At 42.3% G+C, this 23,533-nt stretch overlaps 1 protein-coding gene across 2 annotated transcripts in view; it reads left to right on the plus strand.

Moving 5' to 3' along the window:
* brinp3a.1 (bone morphogenetic protein/retinoic acid inducible neural-specific 3a, tandem duplicate 1) overlaps positions 1–23,267 on the plus strand; it is a 44,896-nt gene extending 21,629 nt beyond the window's left edge. For both annotated transcript variants that reach the window (XM_020102526.2, XM_020102527.2), the window contains exons 5-8: positions 10,636–10,741; positions 11,149–11,385; positions 15,502–15,724; positions 21,334–23,267. In XM_020102526.2, coding sequence (XP_019958085.1) covers positions 10,636–10,741; positions 11,149–11,385; positions 15,502–15,724; positions 21,334–22,444 — 1,677 coding nt within the window. In that variant the 3' untranslated portion in view covers positions 22,445–23,267. The remainder of the gene's footprint in view (positions 1–10,635; positions 10,742–11,148; positions 11,386–15,501; positions 15,725–21,333) is intronic.
* The last annotated feature ends 266 nt before the right edge of the window (positions 23,268–23,533 follow it).

The following is a 23,533-nucleotide window of genomic DNA, read 5'->3' on the forward strand; positions in this document are numbered from 1 at the left end:
GAATTGGCAAGAGGACATCTCTGATTTGGCAGCCGCCACTGAACCAAGGTCCTGCTAAAAACCCCTCTGATTGAGATGAATAGAGAAAAAGCCCTCTGCGGTACATTTGTTTGTGAGGCATTTTCAGGTGACTGATGTAAAATATTCACAGCGTCAGCAGCCTTTAATTCCGAACATGGGGTTGTTACCTCACCGCGATGAAGACGGATGCCAAAACAAAGCCGCCTTTAAGAGCAGCACTGGTCCCCCTGGTTTTAAGAGATAACACATTTTAAATGGCGGAGATGTCTGGCCCGGAGACCTGCAGGACGGAGCACATTAGCACTGGAAAATAATGAAAGACGGGAAAAATGAGATAGCAGAGTGGGAGGGAGGGAAGAAAGTGGGAAGGCTGTTAGACACTGTGATGAATCAGCTCTTTCATTTCGGTAATTTGCTTCGAGAGCCTTCGTCATTTCTCAAACATGTTGCGCCGTGTGTTAAAGGTTCAGCGTGTAGGATTCAGGTGAAAGCTTTCACTGGTGTGTTTCATCTAAATTGTATGAATTGTTGTTTTCTTTACCATAGAATGGATCTTTATATTTAAAGAGGGGGGGGGGTCCTCTCTCTGTGGAGGCAGCCATGTTTTTTTACTGTCGTCCAAACTGGCCAAACTAAAACTTTTTGAATTTTCATGACAGCTGAAGTTCACCACAGGTTCTCCTTCATGTTGGGAGGGGGAGGGTGAGATGAGGGGTATTCAGCTGCAACATGAAACTTCACCTCTAGATGTCACTACATTCTACACACTGAACCTTTAAGGCGTCGTGCAGCTGAGCAGAGGAAACGGGACGAGGACGGCCAGCGTCAAGCTCTGTGGGCTGACCTTTGGTTCGCAGCTTATATTGAAGATTCATTAAAGCAAAGTTGGGAGGAGAATGTCATTGACGGGGAGGAGAAGCGATAAGGAACGTTTGACCCAATTCGCCGTGCGAGGCCCTGAGCGTTCAGTCAGTCACGCAGCGTTGTGCTTCATTTATCGGAGCAGAAATAAAAAACACAAGTTAGACCATCTGATAAAAGCTGAGGAACAGTTGCAGAGAACACGGCACAAATCGTCATTACTCGCAAAGGAAGATAAACTTTTTCGCAAAGTTCAACTTTTCAACCTTCCACACCAGCTACAGGTTTTCGTAGTGGACACGTTCTCAGAAGCTGGCGGGTCGATGGCAGCCTCTGGCTGGAGAGAAGTACCAGGGGTGCAAAATTATTCTATCATAGTATTTATTCTTCCCTTTTTTTCCATTTCAAGAACAGATTTCTAAAAGTAGAGAACGTAATAAAACCCAATCTGAGGATTTTTGTTCTATTTCGTAAATAAAATGAGAAGCCAAGATTAAAGTCTGGTTGATCAAATCCAGATGTTGGGCTGACAGAGATGCACTTTTAGTTTTTTGTGAAGATGTTAAAATATAAGTTTTAACTTCCGGATACCAAGAACGATTCCTGGACTTTGTGAAGTATCGATCTGAAACCAGTGCATCGGAAAAATTAAGTTTTCTTCACTACTCTAAAAATCTTTTTCTTCTGGATGGTATCAGATCGGTAAATAGATTTACGTACTTGCCGATGCCACACCGAGCATTCCTGCAGTACTGGAGGTATTTACAATTCTGGTTTCGATATTTGGAACATTTGCAGCATTTTGTTGAGGCAGTAGAATTTGCTCGAGTGAGCAGTATTTTGAAATATTCCTAAAAGTTCAACTTTACACTTGAAATTCAAAGTTTAATTTTATTGTCTGTACTGGAAAATAATTTTCTCGTCATTTCCATCTTTTCTTGAGATGCTAATTAGCCCCAGTCGTCCTCTGTAGATATCCGACTGTCGATGTTCCGATTTTTTTTAAGAATTTCACTTCCAGCTCTTTCTCCTCTAATCTGCAGCCGAGTAAAAGATGTGAAGCCCGGAGAGAGAGAAATAAATACGCAGGATCAAAATTTCTCTCCTGGCCTCTTTTCAAGTGACTGGTGCTTCCTGTGAAGTCGCAGAGCTTAGTTCCCCCTTAAAGAAACTCAGTGAATATGACACAACGTACAGTATTAAACTCCGCTCTCCCCCAGCGAAGGTTCCCCTCTGCTCCCCTGTGGCTTTGAGTGGCGTTTTCGTTTTTTCTTTCAGGGCACACAATAATCTCATTCTGATGCTATTTCCCCTTCCCCTTTTTTTCTTGCTCATAGTTGATAAGCTTATCCCTCGCCGGTTGACATTAGAGTGTAAGCCAGCGCCACAAAGTGGTCTTAAAACAGGCATTGAAATCCTCAAAGACCGAATAAACAGGCGGAAACACATCTCTGATGCAAATGTGGATTTTCACATACCGCGCCGCGGTGATTAAGCAAACGACTGCTCCGGAAGGTGCGGCAAAATCAGACAATTTTGAAATGAGCGATGATTTCCGTTAATGCTATCTCGTAGTTTTGCAACGATCAGAAAGGGCAGCCATTTAAAGTCCATTGTTGCTCAGATATCTGAAAGTCAGCGTCTCACTTAGTGACATTTTATTTTTTGTGGAATTATTCATATGAGAGATTCACAGCGGCGATGAATCTTCATCAGTAGGACGCTCCCGCCTAACTGCTCTGATAATACTATTAAAGCTTGCATTTTTAAATAATGCATGTGCCTCGGAGCGATCTGCGCTGATGGACCATGGTAACAGGCTAAGTGCTGCAATGCCCCGCAGAGGCCACACACAATAACACAAGAGGCTATCATCCATCTATGCACCGTGCAAAACTTAATCTGATTTAGATAATACGGGAATTTTAACATGGTCATTTTATTGAATTTATGAGCTGAGAGAATTTAGTTCCAGCTTCTGCAGAAACCAGACACATACAGCGTGGGATGAAAGTCAAGTTTGAGTAGAATAAGAAATCTTCATTCTTCGTTCTTTGTGTTTGCAAAATGTCTCTGGTGGGACCACGGGACCCCACAACAAGTAAAAGGAGCAGCTGTGCCGAGCTCGATCCGGTTCCGATGCCAAACGCTGGCTCTCTCACCTGCTCCAGGAGTTGAAACAACACGACGCTCTGAGCCGTTGTGAATGTGCGCTGTGCTGCTGTGTTGTCTGAAAGTGGAACTTCTCCAAGCAGCAGTGTTTCCCTAAATAACATGTTTGGCAGCAGGCAGAGCTGTTTTCACGGACAGGCTGCAAGATGGAGCCGAGAGAAGGGAAGCTACAGGGGCCAGTTTGGGAATATTTGCTTGATTCTTGCAAACACAGGCTGTAAAACAAATGGAGGAAAGGAACTTATGTATATGTTTTTTTTCTTGTGGGTCCAGAGAGATGAGTGAATGATTTGATTCGATTAAATGGATCAGAAAGGCAGAGAGAACACTTTGGCACCAGCAGTGACATGATCCTGATCTGATTGAAGACGTGCGTCTGATCAACAAGAGTGAATATTTCATTATTGGCAAAGAACGAGTTTGTTGAATTGCACAACATCCATCCATCCCTTATTTATTTATCTTATTTATATCAGATATATAAATAACTATTTGTCTGCTCTGTTGCACTCGACGTCACTAGTGTAAGATTTTCTCTCATTTCTTGACTTATTCTATCAATGTTTAATGTTGGTGTTTTCAACACAACACATTTATTTTGGTGTTTCAGCCTCGAACTCCAGATTCACAACTACGATTTCACACGTCCCTCTGGCATCAAATCCATATTATTCTGTATTAAATCATAGTTTTTAATGTAATATTATTATGATATAATGGATACACTGGTCACACATGATCATTTTAAAGTAGAATTATTACCCATCATAATCATAATATAAGAAGTTTGTCTTTCTGTTTAATTACTGTATCGTTTCAAGAATGCAAATTTGGAACGTTTTTCAGGGTTAATTGGAGGCTCGAAATTAACCATTAGTGCGACTGTGGGAGATTGAAAGGATGTTTGTCAGCCTCGCTTCTCACTCAATGTCAGCTGGGATGGTCTCCATCTCCCCCCACAAACCTCATGGATGGATGCATGGATGGATATATGTTAATATCAGTCAACCATAAAGAGATGAAGAGTAACAGATCTTCTGACTGTAGTCATTTCAGGACTAAAACGCTCTTTTAGTCCATAAGATGATATTTAAAGCCTGGAGGGCAAAATTTAATTCATAACAATAAGATAAACAAGTCACATCCACAGCGTGTGTAAGCACCAAAAACTGCTTATTCCAGAAAAGCCTTTAAGTGCAATTAAATGTTCCATTAAATGCAGCTGTTAGTTATTCCAACACAGTCAGCACAATTATCTTGTAGTCAATTATGGCCCATTAATAATTCCCCCACCAGCCGCTCTGTGTCATTTACATATCAGGATTTTTTTTTTATAGAATAACTTGTGTGTTTTTCTCCCTTTTAGATAAAAAAAAAAAAGTCCCACGAGGTCTTGAAAGTAGAGACACCAAAAAAAAGATTTTTTTCTTTTTGGGGTTGATTTCTAATGGAGAAGCTGACTGAGCACACATGCTCTGCTCCACTGGGTTCTTTTTGCAGATGGTCTCATTGCTATGCATAGAAAAGCCATCTTTAGATTTGCATTTGGTCAATTTTTTTCCCCTTTAAGTTAGACATCTGTCTGTGTTAGGGACTAATCCCCGGCTCCCTATGGAGGCTCCTCGGATTTTAATTAATTTTGTTAGCGCATCAATATTAAAAGAAAAAAAATGGAAGTCGGTTTCTCGCTCCATCTGCCGGCTCTGCACACAATGATGTCTTTGTATTCATGAGAACCTATTTTAATGGTTTTAAACTGAAAAGATGAGTTTATAAAACATTTTCCAGCAGGAGAAGGAAAGTGGACGGACGTGGACATGACAGAGCTCCCAGCCTTTTATTTCCTCTGTGCTTCGTTTCCTCGTTGACCTTGGAGTCGTCAAGAGTAGATGTCAAAAAACAAGACAAGAAGTTTCTGCCCTCGGCTGCAGAAGTCTTCCCTTTCCTTTTCCTCCCGGCCGGACACCACCGCTGCTGTCATTAATCTGGCAAGGAGATGTGGTTACTGTTATTGAACCTGTGGGAAAATATTAAAAGGAGACACTGCTGTACTGTTGGGCGATGATTTGCCGGTAACAGGGAGGGAGGAGATGGATGTCCCTTCAGGTGGGCAGTTCATCTTTGCTGCCCGTGAAGCCTGGATGTGTGTGTGTGTGTGTGTGTGTGTGCTCTTAATCAGGCTTTTGTCAGAGATGACAGAGCTGCGATCGAGAACAATCCAACACGAGCTAAAAGCGGAGATGAGAGATTCTCGTGTGTTTTTCTTTTCATGTGCGTGTCTGTGTTTCACCGCCGAGTCTTTGATCTCGTAATTCAGATGACGTCCCGCACTTGAGGCAACGATTGGTTTCCATGCACGACTGTTTTTGGGGAATGTCTCCCTCTCTCACTAGGCTTGGTTTTGCTCGTCTGCTCCTTGGCCTGTGGCTGCGAAGGTTTAGTTTTAGAAGTCGTAACGTTCTGACGTCCACGGTGCTCTGGAGGTTGTGTTTTCAGGGACAGGTAGAAACTTTTGAAAACAATGCAGACGCTGACTTCTTAATCGCTTCCTTGCCAATGAATCTGCTGCCTGTTTTCAGCCCCACACGTATGACCGGCGTGAGATGGTAATCGCATGATGTGTGTGGTTAGATTTAAGTTTTCTTAAAAGTTGAAGATCCCCCGTGCACAGCAGAGCTTCTCCTGGGTGCCGGCTGATGCAGTATCAAACACGATAAGAAAAATAATTTTAAATAAATCCCAGTGCAAAGCAGGAGGCCAGGTTTGAAGTTATTTATTCAATAAACATTTCACAATGTGACAGAGGGAGTGAACATGTGCAATTCACACATCGCTGTTATGACCATTTTTAGTGTTTTTTCTGAAGGACATTGGTGTAAAAAGCCTTTTTAATATGAGATGAAATAAATGTAAATGTTGCTCGTGCTCTCAGCGTTTATTTTGTTTGCTGCTCTGTGTTCTGTTTTTTTCTTTTTTTGATCGCTGTCACTATTTTTAATGAAAAACCTGATGGTTGTGATCAAACCAGGAGATTCAACGAAAGTTAACTTCCAAGGTTTTACTGTTTTCTTAATGGAAGTTGTCGAGCCACTGGATTCTGAATCACCTCACACTTTCTCTCGAGTGCAGACAACAGTGAGAAATAAACCCCCGGAAACTTAAGAGCAAATCTCCTGAATTTGCATGAAGCGAAGCCCAGAAACTCACTTTCAGTCTCAGCCCGGAACAATTTTCCCAAAGCACAGCAGCAGCCCGGAACACAAGGTCTTTCATATCCAAATATCCGAAATACGTACAGTGACGACTGTGTTGTACAAAAGTACACAGGCTGAAGAAGAAGGTCACATTATTCATTGTACACAGAGATACAGTCAGTGCAATCACTTTCCGAGACTTTGCCTTAATGCATCTGTGATTTACAGCAGCTTAATGGCCTCAGCAAATAGAAGCAGTCTCCAAAGAAAAAGTTGTGTTGTTAACTTTTATTTATAATAAAAGAAAGTTCTGAATGTATTTTGCAGGTGAGGACTTTTAAAATCATCACCCGACTGATAATAGGAGTCAACGCATTTGGCTCGAGTGGAGTTTTGGATCATTTGCCTGAGCAGCTTCAAAAGCTTCATTTGTCCCAGAGCACCGTGTCGTCCGGGCACTCGGCGGGAGATCTGATTAAAAACACACTTCTTCCTTTGTACCGTAAATAAATCCAATCAAAAAACTGATTATACAAAATGTGTTATCTCATTTTCTACAGTCTGTTACGTTTGCTGTTATCAAGCAAAACTATTTAAATCAGACTCTACATAAAAATCTACCTTTTACATAACATGGAAAATGTTAATAATGACTTTTAAGGTGATTTGCTCAAACTGAAAAGTACGAATCACAAATAAAAGAAGAGTAAAAACACATGTGTGTCTGTAAGTGACCAGATCGTCCCAGTTCCACAAAGATGGACGCCAACATCTCCACTTCCTCCGTCTGGATACAGAGTCTGTGTCATCTGTGATCATCAAATAGCTAAAATGACAGAAACAATCTATTTGGAAGAAATGATGAGTACTTTGAGTTTTTATTTTGGCCTGTGTCCCATTTGCAAACATGGAGGAGGCAAAGTTCATGACCGCAGCCACTAGGATGTTTTGGCTTCATTTTTGTGGAGCTGTCATGTCGTCCATCTTAAATACGAGTCCGTGGCGTGAACCGATGTGATTTTCTCCGACTCCTACGTAGGTGAATTAGACTGAATCAGAAAGTCGTGTGAGTAGAAGTGTCGTCTCGAGCCAAACACGACCGCTCATGTCGTCTCCAGTGCGTTTGTGGATCATAGCTGTCGGATTTGGTGTAAACCGTCCAGTTTTCATTGCTAATCACGAGCACGTAGCTTTTCTGTGACAGATCTTCAGATGTACAAAAATGGAATAGTGATCCAGGCTAATGGACTAAAAAAGTTGGGCATATCCTCTGAAGACTTGCTGGTTGATGACCCCCCCCCCCCCCTCGCAGCTAAACCAACAGCTTCTGCCAATTTGTTTGGCGCCTCCAATTTATGTCAGTGAACCGTTTCCTAGATTTGTTCAAGAGTTCTCCTGGGACGCAAGAAACTGAAGCTAACCAAATGTGTTCTGTCCTCGAGCTGCAGTCCTCCAACGCTCGGTTACTGACTCGGAGTGTCAATTATTCTCTCGTGGAGATGTTACCCCTCCCACACACGCAGCCACATCAGCCTCCTCTGGGACTTTTTGCGGCTCCGCGGCGTTCGCTCCTTCGCTAAATTGTCAAACAGCCATTTTGAGAACTGCAGGAGAGCAGGAGAAGAGGGAGGCTTGATTGGACATGATTGAAGAAATCAGTGTGAGCTCACATCACATATATTCGTAGAGATTTGTGTTCCACTGATTAGAAAATAACCATTATGTTACTGTATGTTCTCTGTTTGTCTTTAATTTAATTTATTCAAACGTAAAAAGCGGTGCATTGAAAACCCAAATATAGGAGGAGAGACATCTGTTGGAGGATGAACAAGATTCATGTCCGTGCACAATAACCGATGAAATGATGTGATAGAAATTATTCTGCTACTTCTGCTGGAGACTGAACCCTAGTGATGGTTGTTAGGGTCGAGAAAATGTAAATATAGTTGCAGGAAATGTGATAGAAATGTACTGAATGTTTTCTTGGACTAAATTAATTGTAATTGTTATAAAAAATACAGTAAATATACTGAAAATATTAACCTTAAAAGTAATACAATGGAAACTTGTAGGATTATTTAATTGCTTCCTGGTCTTGAATATTAAATTACATTGAATTCAATGTAAAAAAAAAATACATGTATTTGCAGAACTGCATTTGAAAAAAATCTCCCGAAATGTTTTTACTGTAGTGTGACGGTAAATGTTTAACAGGTTTTTTCCACAGTGAAGAATTGTTCTTGCTGGCTGTTGAATCTTGGATGTAGATGTCATGGGTTTGAATATCTGTCTCATACCAGTAGTGAGTAAAACTCACTTAATGCGAACACCAGGCAGCTAAAGTATCCATTGTACTGCCTTTTTTAAATACACACGAGTTTATATACTCATTTGTGCCGCAGGTGTCTCCTCTGTAGCTCCACCCACTTGTTACCTGATCGGCCCTCAACGAGGTGCAGCTGCTGGAAAGTGTTTAAAAGCTTCTGTGCCGGCAGCAGAAGAGGGAGAGTTTCTCGTGTGGGGTCGTGCTGCCGCTGCTCAGCCGGGAGTTTAGTGTGTGTTGCTGTTGTGTTCTGACTGTGTCGTCATGTTAATCCTCCCCATGGTTTGTGTTGTTTTCTGAGGGTCAGTGGTGGAGTGCTGTTACCCCATGTGGCTGCCAGAGGGTACAACAGTTAATAAATCCATGCTGATGTGTGCATTTAGCTCAAAGCTCCACTGCTCAGTCCCACACATCCTCCGCTCATAGACTCTTGGTCTTGTTAAAATAACAGAGCGCTTTTATTTAAGGTAACTTTATCCAGGAGTCAAAAAAAAATCAATCCTCCAATTGCTTTCGAAGTTAATGTTTGGTTGTATAACAGCGAATCAATAAAAATGCAGTTCAAGTTCTTTTTACAAGACGATAACACGTTAAATGCAAAGATCCATGACAATCAATGAGAATTAACAGGTTTATTTATCTGGCCAGCTAAATGTTGGTTAGTTTTCAGGAACGCCGGCTCGCAGGTTTTTTGACAGTGTAGCTGCATCTCTGAGAAAAGTTGATGTTTATGGCTCCAGGGAAAACTGTGCAAAACCTGAAACGCCTCAAGCTTGAGTCAGTGTTGACACACGGGCTGAAGTTTAAAGTAGAAAGATCCTGGTGGTGCAGGAGTCTGAGAGGAGAGGGAGTGTACGACACGTGTGGCCTCTTCCTCATCTCTGAATCCACTGACCCGTCCGTTTTGCAAAACAAACTTTGTCCATCGCTGTTTTGTGAATATCGTAGCACTGCGGAATGCTCCAGAGATAATGTGACAAAACAGAAGAAAAGTAACTATGAGCTAATATTGTTTTGAAGTTACTTAGACAAAGGGGAATATCGCCACCTACTGGCCCAACATGCTTGTTTGTGCATAAGTAATATTTTTTGGTGTTTCAGTCTGGACGGAGATATTTTGTAAATACAAAAAGGTTGCGTGGATCATTTTCAAAACTAGAGTCCACAGTTGTGTTGACACTTGCACAAGTTTGAGGGGATTTCTTCAAACTGGTTAAAAAGATGAACTGATTTCATCTTGATGGACGAGCAAATCTTTATTTATCTCATCTTGAGAGAATCCTTCCAAATTTGCCACAAATGCTCAGGTAGACACACGGATGAACTGATTTAGATTGGAGTGGTCTGAGGTCGAGGTCACAGGGTGACCTCTCCAAACAGGACTTTGGCCTCTTTAACGGGACTCAGAGATTAACAGATCCGATTTCAGTAGCCTATGAAAAAGACTCTGAATCTGCACTGGTTAGAAGCAGACAGTGGTGATTCTTGTATAAGGCTTCATTTGTAGAACGAGCCGATATCGAGAGATGATTTTGTCGCCAACTCTCTGATCACATTCCAGCCTTTTGAAGTCCTGTTTACAATATCACCTCCATGTAAAAGTTTGCATCAGACAATTACATGAAACCCCAGGTACGTTTATAATTAAATAGGACACACTTACACCGGCGTCACAATGGAGTTTACGTGTTCGTGTGCGTCGGTGGGCATCGTAATGGGTAAACACAAGGCAGAGATGAATTTGACAGATGACACCACAACTTACTCATTATGCTTTTCTCCCGGGATCCTTATCGCAACTCAATTTCCAGCCCACTAGCTCACAGAGTCATTATCCTAAATATGATTTGCACCATGGAGAAGTCTAAATAATGTGTGATGTATTTTGTTTCTCAGGAGAGCACATTATGAACAGGAACGGGTGTTGTTCATCTTATTCTGCGCGACGTTTCTCCACGTGCTCTTTCTTCTCTGTTTCATCTCTCTGTCTGTTTGTTTAATGACATCAGCTGCATCTTTCTCAGTATGGATTATTGTTGTGTGCCTCTGTTTTCCTCCCGTCAGGTGACCGAAACAAGGACGGGCCCTCTTGGATGCAGTAACTATGACAACCTCGACTCTGTCAGCTCCGTTTTGGTTCAGAGCCCTGAAAACAAGATTCATTTGCAAGGTTGGCCATCCATAATTGAACTCCCCCCAATTTCTGATGGAATTGTCACAGTGTCTGTTCTCTGGCAAGCTTATAACTGCAGCGCAAGAGTGTCAGAACGAATTTAGCTTCAATCACTCTTCCGCTTTTCTTTTTTCCTTGCCATGCATGCTTGCGGAGTTGTGAAGTGAATGCCAGACAGTAATGATTGAGAACAAAAGACGCAGAACTGTGCTGTAAAAATAAAACTTAAGTGAATCTCAGCTTATTGCATGTGACGCAGAGCATATGTCAAGTGTGGCAACAAAAAAAAAACAGATCTAGCATAAAACAGCACATCTAAACACATTTTCTGCAAAAACCTGAAGTACTCCGAGCTCCCTTCTCATTCCTCCATGTGGCGTCTCCATGTTCTGTCCCCGCTGCAGGCCTGCAGGCCGTGCTGCCACAGTATCTGAGGGCCAGGTTCGTGCAGGCGGCTCTCAGCTACATCGGCTGTAATGAGGAGGGCCAGTTTGTGTGCCGGGACAATGACTGCTGGTGCCAGTGTGCCGCGGACTACCCACAGTGTAACTGCCCCGAGGTGGATCTGAGGGCCATGGAAGCCAGTTTACTGCAAATCCGAGATGCCTGGAACATGGCCAACCGAGACTTTGAGGAGTCAGGTCAGTGTTTCTCTCTTTGTGCCCATTTGACGACTGTGACCGCGCCACCGACGGCAAATTACACCCTGTTGTTAGAGGAGCCGATGGGCGAAGAAAAGAATGACAGAGTGGCCACGAAAACAAGGGACAATTACATCCAATCCATGTAATGGGAATTCATCGGGTCACAGAGGAGCAACTTTTAAAGAGGCATCTTGCAGAATTATAGAAAAACAACAGAAGAGCATCTCACCCCTATTAACTGAAATTACATGGATTTGTTTCCTTTCCCAAAAGTCCCACAGCTAGGTGTGGTTATGGCATAAATTCCTACATAGAAAAGAAAATATTAAAACATCTCACGAACCTAAACCTATAAAACCGACCAGACAGTCCAGACCCAACTGCAGCAGCACCGGTAAGTGGAGTGAATAAATCTACTGTTGTTTTACAGTATCATTATACAAATTGCGAAACAGCAACATTTCTGCAAATTCACTTGATGAACTGACGTTCAAAACGTTTGTTGGACAATTTGCTAAATTAAAAGTTTGACAAATTGGAGCACTTAAATACAAGTGGCATTGATGCAGAAATCTTGTGAATCCAATACGGCCGTGCAGCAGCCCCCCGCTTATTGATTGGCAGCATTTTCTCCTTGGTGGCCTAAAAAGCAGCCAGAGATAGTAAAGGCAGCGCTGACTCTGTAGAAAGCACCGAGCAAAAATCTCTCAACATCTGTCATCTCACAGCGTGCGTTGTCAAGAACAAGCAGCCGTCGTCTCCGGCATCAGACAGCTACCTTTTTCCTGCCATCTGAGCTCGTCTGTGCAGGGGGGGTGGGGGGGGAGGGAAATTGCACGGTGCAAAATTTCAGTGTCCGCAAAATGAAAGGCCAGTATTTACTCTAATGTGTGTGGGTCAGCAGCAGTGATTCAATCAAAGGACGGTTTTTCCCACTCCATCGCAGGAGGAGGAACCAGCTACAGTGGCTGCAGCCTGTGATGTAACCTGTAATTTAATACTTTCCTGCAGCTCCACTCGTAAGCTGTTTTTTTTTTTTTTTTTTTTTTTTTTTTATTAGCTGACCTAATTTAATGTCTGCCCGGGTAACGTGGCAGAAACGGGCACATCAGCGGACCATTGTGCTCACTGTGCGAAGATAAAAACACGAGTTCGCACCAGCCTTTAAACAAGCCATTCTGTTCGAGGGGGTTTATTATGTCAGGCACACATGCCGACCATTAGCAATATTGTATTTTAGAACATCCCTCCGCATTAACTGAGAGCGTGAGCTGCATCCGCCGGCTCTGAGGGCATCTCGCAGCTTCAGTCATTTCCAGCCTTCCCCCGCCTGAAGCCGCTCTCCATGCACCTCGCTGGCTGAGATTCTTATTACTGGCTCCATGCGTCTGTACCGAGGGCAACTTGATTAGCGCTCGCAGCTGGCAATAACTTAAGCAGCAAGGTGCCCCGAGAACCACAGCGTTGCATTAAATAAGGAAAAATAAGTAAGTTCTGAGAAAAAAAATCCACTCGCAGAATTGATTTTAATAAGTCACACCTAACAGCAGAGAGTTTAATAATCATGACTGTTTTTAAATGAGGTTTCACAGTCGGCTGATGGCCGACATGATTTGCTTCGACCCGGCAACGAGTGCTTTAGGCTTCTGTTAGGAAACCTGCATCAGGGTCTTGATTATAAAACAGCTCTGCTTCATTTAGTTTCTACAGGGCTAACAATGGTCATATTCGTAATTATATCTTACTTATTGTTATTTGAAATCCTTGTGGTTTTTTTTTTTCCTGAGATTTAGAAACAGAAAAAAATGGTTAATAATCTAGAACAGTCCTTGACTTTAATTTTAAGTATAGCTCGTTATAATTAAGTGTCCATTCTCATTCAGCCAAGATATGGCTGCAATGTGGATAAGTCATGATCCAAGATGTCTAACTCAAAATATATTTTAGTCTTCTGCAGCAATTGAAAGATAAAAATTCATTCATCACAACTTAAATAATTTTGCGGTTTTCACTGATTCTGCAAAATACCCATTTCAGTGCGCCTCATTACCCTTCAAACCCCAATCCACTTATTTTTAATAATGTCCGCACTGTACTGTCCTCCTCACAAATCTGACCATACCTTCTATTTTTAAAACCGTACCAAAATAAAGAGGAAGTGCAGGTTCCTTCCTGGATTCAGTGGCTGACAAGATAATAATGGTGCGTAGAGAGTGGGTGTCCAGGGATGAGGTATCGTTGTCTTGGTGATAAAATAATGGTCTGGTTCAGCAGCAACTTGCAGTTTGCACCTACCCAAGGAAACTCAGATGGGGAAAAAGTTAAGTTATTGTTTTGTCTGCTGGTTTTGAATCACCAATATCTTTTTTTTTTTATTTTTTTTTTTTATTTGGCCTGAATTTCACCAAGAAGCCTCTAAAGATGCGACGTCTGTTTACTGGGGAAGGTCTGGTTAAATAGGGCAGAGGAGGGGAGGACGTTATATAAACCCATCCTTTCAATTCATTCCCTGCACACGTCTGCTGAGCTTGATTATTGTGCAAACAAAGATACAGTAGATGAGCGTGGAGACCCAGCCAGCCGAGGGGTTCAAGCAAAAATCTCAGGGAGCAACGTTTGGGTTGAGTTTGGTTACATCAGCAAAAGCAGCAATCTACACGGATCACATGTAAAACGATGCTTTTGATGGACGTGCCCATTGTCCGCCTGTGCCGTCAGACAAAGAATGAAAGAAGCTGTGAACAAACACAGTTAATCCATCAACGTTCTTTTATATACTCATCGTCAACAATTCCCTTAAAATCAACAGTTCGGTCGTCATCTTGCCACAGAGCTTTGTTCTCAAAGTACTAATATATATAATAATATATCACTGAGCCACAGCGTTCGGGTGAGATGTCTCTTCTTCGTTGTGTTAAAATATGTTTGTGTGAATTTGTATGGCTGCGATATATATTTACGCTTTTTGGACGAATGAAAATCCAAAATACATTATTTTAAAACAAATCGTGTATTCATGACTTCTCCTCTTGAATATTTACATCTTGAGGAACAGATGAGTCACATTGGGCAGGTAAGGAAGTTGCCTCACACTTTATTAGTTTTGAATATATTTGTTTAATGTTTCAGCCATGAGGAAAAAATGCAGAATAACAGACCTGGTCGTTTCACATTCTTATATTACAAAACAAATGCATTTATCAAGAAGCAAAACTCTTTGGTGTAAAGTGGAATTAAACGGATAAACACGGAGGCTGCGCTGTGTCTCCTCAGGAGAATATCTCTCATTTCAAAAAGTAGGCCATGCAAAGACCCCCAAATTCCCTTTAATATATTTTAACACAGGCTGTTTAATCAACTTATTAATTTCACAGGAACATGTAATACACCTTGCATAATCACCAGGGAAGCCATTGACACATAATTGGTTTTCTAATCAGATGCTGTATTATCAAGATAACGTCAACTAATTACAAACAGTGGCACGGCCATTTTCTCATCAGCGTTGCATATGCATCGATTTTCCATTCAACCAATCATGATTAGGACGATGATGATGACATTGTCATTGAATGCCTTGGAAATGTAATCTGTATAGTGTGTGTGTGTGTGTGTGCAGCGGCTCAGAGGGACTTATATATTATATATTATAACACGTGTCTATCTTGCTTCTTATAGACAAACTTACATCTTTGTATTTGCATCACTTCCTGTGTTTCCTGTTGCTGCGCAAAGCGATTCTCTTGTTTTTGATCTGACTAAATTAGTCTTATATTGCAAATCTGACTTGGAACTGATTGTTTCATTAAGGAGGTCACTCCCTATATTGGACTCCTGGCCCCTGATTAAGGTTTATTCAGGTGACCGGCCTCTCTGATCGTCTGCTCGTGGCTCGTTATCGGTTCCCTGCTCTGATTTAAAATCCAGAGATGACAGAGTTTTTATTGTTGTTGCTCCTAAACCCCTGAAACTGCCTAGTTATGCATGCTTATATAAACTTGGATGGTAAGTAGTGCTGTAAAAATAAAATCTGAAAGGGTTAGTTTGACGTGCACTGGAGAAGGAGAAAGTTTGTCCCACACTCATCCTTCATCTCCTCCTCCCGACTTCCAGATGAGTTCCAGACCTTTGTTCGGAAGCTTCCCACGTTCTACGCCCTGAACACGTCGGCCATCCAGTACTTCTGGACGACGGAGCCGAGCGTTCACCAGCGCTACAAACAGCTGGAGATCAACGCCCAGCAGCTCCTGAGCAAAGCGCGGCGCATCGTCAACAAGCTCTTCACCCTCAGCAAGAGGTGTCGGACGCAGCCCAGGATTGTTATGCTGAGGGAGAGGTGAGAAGCTGATAAGTATTCCTGCTGACCTTTCTGCGGAAATCTGTGAGCGTGTTCATGCCCAGTCTGTGAGTTTGTTATCCCCCTGAACTCGGCATTATACTAATAACACAGTATGTCTCTGCTTTGATATTCAGCTGGAGTGAGCTTTAGTGTCACACCTGATGACTTGGCCGCACTCCCAGCCCGAGTCTCCTTTACGTCCAGGAAATCAAAGCTATCCGCCTGTGAAATTAAAGTTTGCAGTGTTTTACAGGAATATGCTAAGTTTGGGAGTTCTTTTTAATGTGGTTTAACGAGCCCGTGATGAAAACCATAGAGGAAGAAAAAAGTTTTCCCTCCTCCTCCTTCTCCTTAGCTCACTCAATCTATTTTTATCTTTCGCTCACAAAAAACCCTCACGTCTCGTGTTGTGCACACAGACTCAAAGCTTCTGAAGGAGGAATGTGATTACACTGGTGCAGCTGATGCAGCCAGATTTATTTTAGGAGGCGTTTCAGGTGAGGAGCGCTCGTCCACTGCGATTTTTAGCTGCAGCTTCGGTCCCCTCGTCTCCCGCCCACCCTCACTTCCTGTTAATTAAACGAGGGAACATCATCCACGGTGATTCAAAAGGTATAGCTTACTATTCTTCATGCAAGTTTTTCCATCAGTCATCCGCAAAAAAAGCTTATTAGACCGTACAATATGTATTGTTAACATTCCAGCTGCGACGATTTTCTGGCTTCAGAGACAGATTTTGATTGTTCAATGGTGGACGAGGTAAAATTTCTGAAATTTAATGTCTGGTGTCAAATCTAAAACGTTGTTCCATCAGATGCACACAGCAGGAGAGAGAGAGAGAGAAATGCAAATTAAAAGACCCATTAAGAAGTTAATTTAGCTGCGATACATTTACATTCAAACTCGCTTTTATCCAAAGTGACTCACAACCGGGGGACAGCACTATAGCGTCAGTACAGTGTGAGACCTCGAAGTAAGACGATACATCTGTTCAATGGAACCCAGAATAATGCAATCCTCCGCCAACAGCCCCTCCATGAACATTTATATTCACTACATCTGCTTTTTTTTCATTAAGATCCATAAATCATTCTCTGAAAAATCTATGAAAATGTTGGAAATCTTGCGATGTTGAAGAATTCCTGGATCCAGATGTGAACTGAAATTTTAATTGGTTCTTCTTCTGGGTCATGTTGCGTTATCTCTCGTTATCCTGCCTTCAAACTCACAAACAGATGAAAACCTTGGTGTGCACCTCTTTGCCTGTTCTTCTAAGTGGAGTGAGACATGTTTGTGGGCGTTTGGAGAATAGTTTGGAAAACAGAGAGATGAGTGTTCAGGTTCTTGAACGTGGAGACGGACGCCCCCTGATCTGATTTAGTTGCTCGCTCAACCATCCAGGAACTGAAAACGTGATGGAGTTGAAGTAGGTTGGTGCCGGTGACGTGTGTTTTTAAATTTCAGACAGAATGAGTTGGTCACTGGAGGTCGAAGAGCTTCAGCTCCACAAAACAGCAGCTAGAGTTCATCCGTCCGCTGTGGTTTATCCGTGCTCGTGTTGAGGAAGTAGTCGACCAAGTATTCCGGAGGTCGCTCCAGCTCTTCCAGGGGATGCCATGGCGTTCCCAGGCCATTTATGAAATCAATACCCCTTTACCCGTCTGAGTCTCACCTTTTCAACTTTTGTTCTCAGGGTCAAGCAGCAGCTTTTTTGCGGCTCTTCATGAATCCAGTGAACTGTGGCTGGGATCTGGAGTCTTAGAAAATACTCACCTAAACTAAAGAAATTGTAGTGGCACAAAATTTGCAGGTGGATTAAAGAGGTTTAGGAAATCTCCTTCCAGATCAGAAGCAAATTCACAATATTATAAAAGAGCGTCCATTGTTTCTACCACTAATCATCCTTTTACCAGTCATCCCGAGGGTCACGGGGGACTGGAGCCCAGCTGACACTGGGCGAGAGGTGGAGTTCCCCCTGGAAAGGTCACATTACCATTTCCACCTGCAATTAATTGTTCCCGATTATCTGAACTCCAATCTGCATGTCTTCAGACTGTGGGAGGAAACCCACTCAGACACAGGGAGAACATGCAAAGGACCTGAACCATTTAAAAAAAAATAATATTTTACATCAACAAATAAAAAGATGAATGAAACTGTTAAAAAAGACACAACCTTAATCTGTCACAGCTTCAGAAGACGTCGCAATTTCAAATAAAAATGATTTTGAAAGTAAGAGAACAAAAACAACGTCCTTCAGTGTAAAACAAGGCAGATCCACAGACACAGAACCGCAGGCGCTGAATCTAATATTTAATCTTCCTCAGCACTTCAGCTTGAACAGAATCTGGGGCAAATTTAGGGAGAGTAGTAAACACAGTAATAAGAAATCGTAGCAGTGATGAAAGTAAATACTTAAAGTAGGAGGTTTGGATCCTGCTGTGATTTAACCTGCAGCTCTCTAAGGATCTGAGGGAAGAGTCTGACTGAACATTACAGCTCTCAAATGAAATATCGCACTTTTCCTCTACATCAAATCTTCACTGAGGGATATAATATATAATTCTCAAATTAAAACACAAACTTTTCTTGTTCCAGACAGAAAAAGAACATGTTTTCTTTATGTGTAATGACCTAGGTTGTTGTTTTTCCTCTTTATAAAAGAGGATGTTCTTCTGGATGCAGTCTTTGCTCCATTATTCATTTGACTGAAGCGTCATGGTCTTTGTCAGATGAAGAAAAGAGAAAACTGAGAAAATATCATATTTTATCACTTGACACTGCAAAATCCATTTCGGAGTTTCTTTTTATAACTTTCCCGTACATGGAGATGAGGACAGTATGTTTTTTCAAGCTGCAGTTGGAGAATAGAAGAGGTGTCAGAATATCAGTGATGGAGATCTGCTGCTGTTTTTCGCTTCACCAAGTGAATCCAAAAAAAACACTTTTAATGAAAAAAAAAAAAAAAAAAAGTGCATTTCCCACAGAGGAATAAAAGTTTTGCCGACGAGTGATAAATGTATCGGCGTCGGAAAGAGGAAGTTGTGTCATTGATCTGTGTGAAATGAGCTGACAGACGATGAACAGATTGCAGCGTGAACACCCAGCTTCTCTCTGGCCGGCACTCCACATTGCATCTCCCTGACAGTTAACACTTCCTGCTGACACGCCGTGCTTCATGATGGCGCCGCAGCTTCCCCTCCCTCGCTGTGCACAGCCGCCGCTCTGCAGATGAGATACGCACAGCTGACTCCACCCGACGACTCTGAGTCTAACGGTTAACGCGATACATCGACTGCGTTTTGACAAATTGTGATTTGAGGAAAATGTCTTATTGTCTTATTCTTCCTTCTCTTCTTCCTTCGCGTCAGAATCTGACTCACACGCTCACTGCGATGTCGTTAGGGCGGCTGAGTGCAAAAACTGAAGGTGTGTGTTTTTATGTGAGTGGAAATAACCCCCCCCCCACACAGTTTTTTAGACAGTGTGTCTTTTTCCTTCTGCACATTAAAAGGTGTAATTAGCCAATTCTTCGGTGGAATGAAACGTCTTCCTTCTCCATTTTCTCCTGTTTTCACGCTGCATAACAAACTGCCAATTATTTGTGATGTGTGCCAACATTAAAGCAGCAAATGCTTAAATATAAAGTGCAGCTGTGTGGAAGTTGTCACTCGATGCAGGTGTCCTGCCTGTGCAGCGTGTAGACAAGTGAACCATCATCTTCAGAGCGTGTTATCACACCAGCGTTGGCATTTCTGTGCCCGTTTCGTTTAAAGTCTAGAAACGTATCTTGTTAACGCGCCCAAATTTGTTTATACAAAAAAAAAAAAAAACTACAGAACCGATCCAATACATTTTGGAGCGGAGACTTTACAGCTACTGTATATGAGCCGGTGGATAGCAGAGCGGATTGACCACTAATCTGAGGGTCAGGTGTTCAATTCCTGGCTCATCCTAGTATTAGAATTAAATGCAAGTCTCCTTATTCATATAATTGTCTTTCGCCGGTTGGCTGAAAAAAATGTCTTGGTACATTACTGAACTGGAGGATGGCTTCTTCTTCACTGAATGCATGACTGAGACAAAGCACCAGACATAGAAGAGCTGTGTGAATGAAAGTGGGTGAATGTCAACTGTAAAGTGCTCGTTACGACTAAAGCGCTATAGAAATGGAGTTAAGTTACCATTTAGCTTCATATCCACAGTGTCAGAGTCTCCATCGTCTCTGGAAACGATGTTGTATGAAATGTTTTGATTTTATTTGTGTTTTTTCTTGTTGTTTCTGTTTTAAATGAATAAACTCATCTATTCTGCTCCAGAGACAAAGCTCAGAAGCTGGTGTTCAACATTTGTCACGTGTGGGACATTAGGAACAAAGATTGCCGAAACTGTATTTGTCGCTGTGTATAAAATGGGGCGCGGTCCTCCAGACGATGAACTGAGGTCGCCACTTTATTTTGATTTGCTCTGAACCTGCTATTTTAATCTGTGGAAGTGGAAAGAAACCTGACTTTAAATGATGTTGATCAGATTTTCATTATTCACGTTAAAACCCTCTATGCTGCACATATTATGCAGCTGTTATTTAGTCGAACAACTGTTTTTCCTTTCTCCTTTAGACAGAATGTAAACTAAACAACATGCACCATAGCACACGGCCGTAATAGCAACACCGCTAACTCTGCCAGGGAATGGATTCAGAGATGTGACAGATGTGAAACAAAGAAGGTGAAAGGCTGATTTATGACATTATATTCCTGTCATCCAGTCCATCTGCTCCTTTCTGCACAAACAGGAATTATGATTTACTCCTCGTTTCTCAGAATAAATAAAGAATGTTTATGCTTTCACAGTCCCAGTCACGAACTCCAAATGTTGAATCGTGTATCAGAAACGCAGATTGTAATGTTTTTTAAAAACGACACAGAAATGAGTAGAGTTATTTAAAATGTTAAGATTTATGTTTGTTTCTGTGCTTGTGGTTTAAATTAATCGTTATGTTAACGAGAGGATAAGAATCACACTTAAATTATTTTGCTGTTACGTCGTCATGAGACACTTTAAATCATCTGACGGAGAAAGTTCTTGGTTTTTCAGGCTGAAGGATTTGATTGAAATGTTCAGGGATTGTTTATATGTTGACTTTTTTGAATCATGACCCACGAGTACACACACACACACACACACACACACACACACACACACACTCTGTTGTTGGTCTGGTTTTGGTCGCTGGTGGAACCGCAGCACCACGTGTGCACTGCAGCTCTCCTCTGATCAGATGAGGGAACTGAGACGTGTCTCTCTGCCATCATTCTTAACTTCAGGATTAAACTGAGCTCAACTTTGACTGTTTTATGAGTCTTTTCTGACTTTAGGAGCGAATGAGTTGTGACTTCTTTTTTTTTTTTTTCACTTCCCCCGAGTCGCCACGGTGCAGCAGAACCCAATTTCAGTGTTTTTTTTCTTTATTCCCGTCCACGCGGATCTTGAATCTCACAAACACAGCCTTAAAACATCCTCTTTAGTTTCCACATGTATGTTTTTGAGATAATCTTCTGAATGTATTTATAGTGAGAGTAAATTCTACATTCTCTCTGTTGCAGGCCCTTCACCTACTGGCTGAACTACATCCTCTCCATCATGTACTGCAGCGAGAACAACCACATCGGCTCCTACCTGGAGGAGACGCGCAGCTGCTCGTGTCCCTACGAGCACCCGCCCTGCCAGGGTGTGATCCCCTGCACGGTGGGCGAGGGCACCTCCTGCGCGTCCTGCTCCTACGAGAACCGCTCGCGCTGCGCCACCTGCAACCAGGGTTACATGCTGAGCCAGGGCGCGTGCCGCAACGAGGTGCCCGACTCCACCGACCACTACATCGGCTTCGAGACGGACCTGAAGGACCTGGAGCTGCGCTACCTGCTGCAGAAACGTGACAACCGCATCGGCATCCACGGGATCTTCGTCAGCAACGACGTCAGGCTGAACAACTGGTTCGACCCGTCATGGAGGAAGCGGATGCTGCTGACGCTGAAAAGTAATAAATACAAGTCAAACCATGTCCACATGCTCTTGGGGATGTCTCTACAGATCTGCCTTACCAAGAACAGCACTCTGGACCCCTTGCTGTCCGTCTATATCAACCCGTTTGGGGGGAGCCACTCGGAAAGTTGGATCATGCCCATTGACCAGAACAACTACCCAGACTGGGAGAGGACTAAATTAGACTATGACTGTTACAATTGGACTTTGAGTTTGGGCAACAAGTGGAAAACATTTTTTGAGACTGTCCACTTTTACCTACGGAGCCGGATCAGGGGCCCCTCGCCGAGCGGAAACGGGACAGTGTATTACGAACCCTTGGAGTACCTGGAACCAGGGCGGAATCTGGGCTACATGAAGATCAACAGCATCCAGGTGTATGGCTACAGTATGCACTTTGACCCGGCGGCGATCCAGGACTTGATTTTACAGCTGGACTACCCGTATACTCAGGGATCGCAGGACTCGGCCCTGCTGCAGCTGCTGGAGATCCGGGATCGGGTCAACAGGCTTTCCCCACCAGGAGCTCAGCCTCTGGACCTCTTCTCCTGTCTGCTCCGGCACCGGCTCAAACTGTCCACGACGGACGTTGCCAGGATCCAGGCGGCACTGCAGACATTCGCTGCCAAGCAGCCCAACTCCATGGAATACGAAACAACCAAATTATGTAGCTAATAAGTGGGCAGGGGGCCAGCTGCACAGATGGCAGAGCAGTTATCACACACGCCTGATGATGGCTAAGAGCAATTCTGGAGCCGTACACGGGACATCTGGGTGACATTTTTGTTGTTGTCATGAATCTCAAGAGTGCATTTGAGATTCTCATGTCAGCTTTTGGTATAAATTTGTACAACATCGTAGAATTAAGGAGGATTTCACCAAACTTGCCTCGTAGCTTCTTTTTTTCCCCTCTCCTGATGAAACAATAACTTTGACAGTTGACAGTATAAATTTAAAGCTCTGCCATCATTGATATGTTGCCAACGCGCTGACGTTTGTATATTGCACAAATCTGAATCACTCTCATAAACAACACAATAGCTTTTTGCAGATGACGTATTATCCGAGCAATGTAATCACGACCATCTCGACACCAGCATGTTTATTTTCTCTTTTTGACTGATTGATTTTTTTTTTGTTTTTTTGTCACATTTATTTTCCAGGTGCATCATGGGACCTCTCTTTTAAGCCGGCACATGACGGACACCTTCATTGTTTCTAGCTTTTCATTCAACAACAAACTCACAACTTTTTTTAAACTCTAGTAAACATTTTGTAAGAAATAACTGAAATAAACAACGTGAACAAATAGATGCTGTACTATTCCAGATTTGCAGAGAAAACACGACACCGTTATCATAACAGTATATGTTACATGTGCTTTTATTTTTATAATGCTGTCGTTTGTGAAACAAAAGTTATAAAAACACTGTCTATAAAATGTATAATACAGTTTGTTAATACACTAAATAAAATACATTTTTATGTGTGGTCTATAGACGCTGTTTGTTTCATGAGTGTGACACTGAAGACACATGACTGTTTAAATCAGCAGCAATTATTTTACTATTCGGACAAATATAAGTTTTAGGAGACAGGATTTCTGAACACATCAAATTCTTTTTAACAAATCAAGCCAGTAAGTTTTACGTCTACATAAGACGATCTGGTTTTTTTTTTTTTTTTAATGTTATATATTGAGTTAGTAGTTCTGACATCTTAACCGAGTCAAAATAAAATTTAAAATGTTAATGAGAAAAGCGT

This window comes from Paralichthys olivaceus, chromosome 3 (assembly GCF_024713975.1).
Source record: "Paralichthys olivaceus isolate ysfri-2021 chromosome 3, ASM2471397v2, whole genome shotgun sequence".
Taxonomy (NCBI): domain Eukaryota; kingdom Metazoa; phylum Chordata; class Actinopteri; order Pleuronectiformes; family Paralichthyidae; genus Paralichthys; species Paralichthys olivaceus.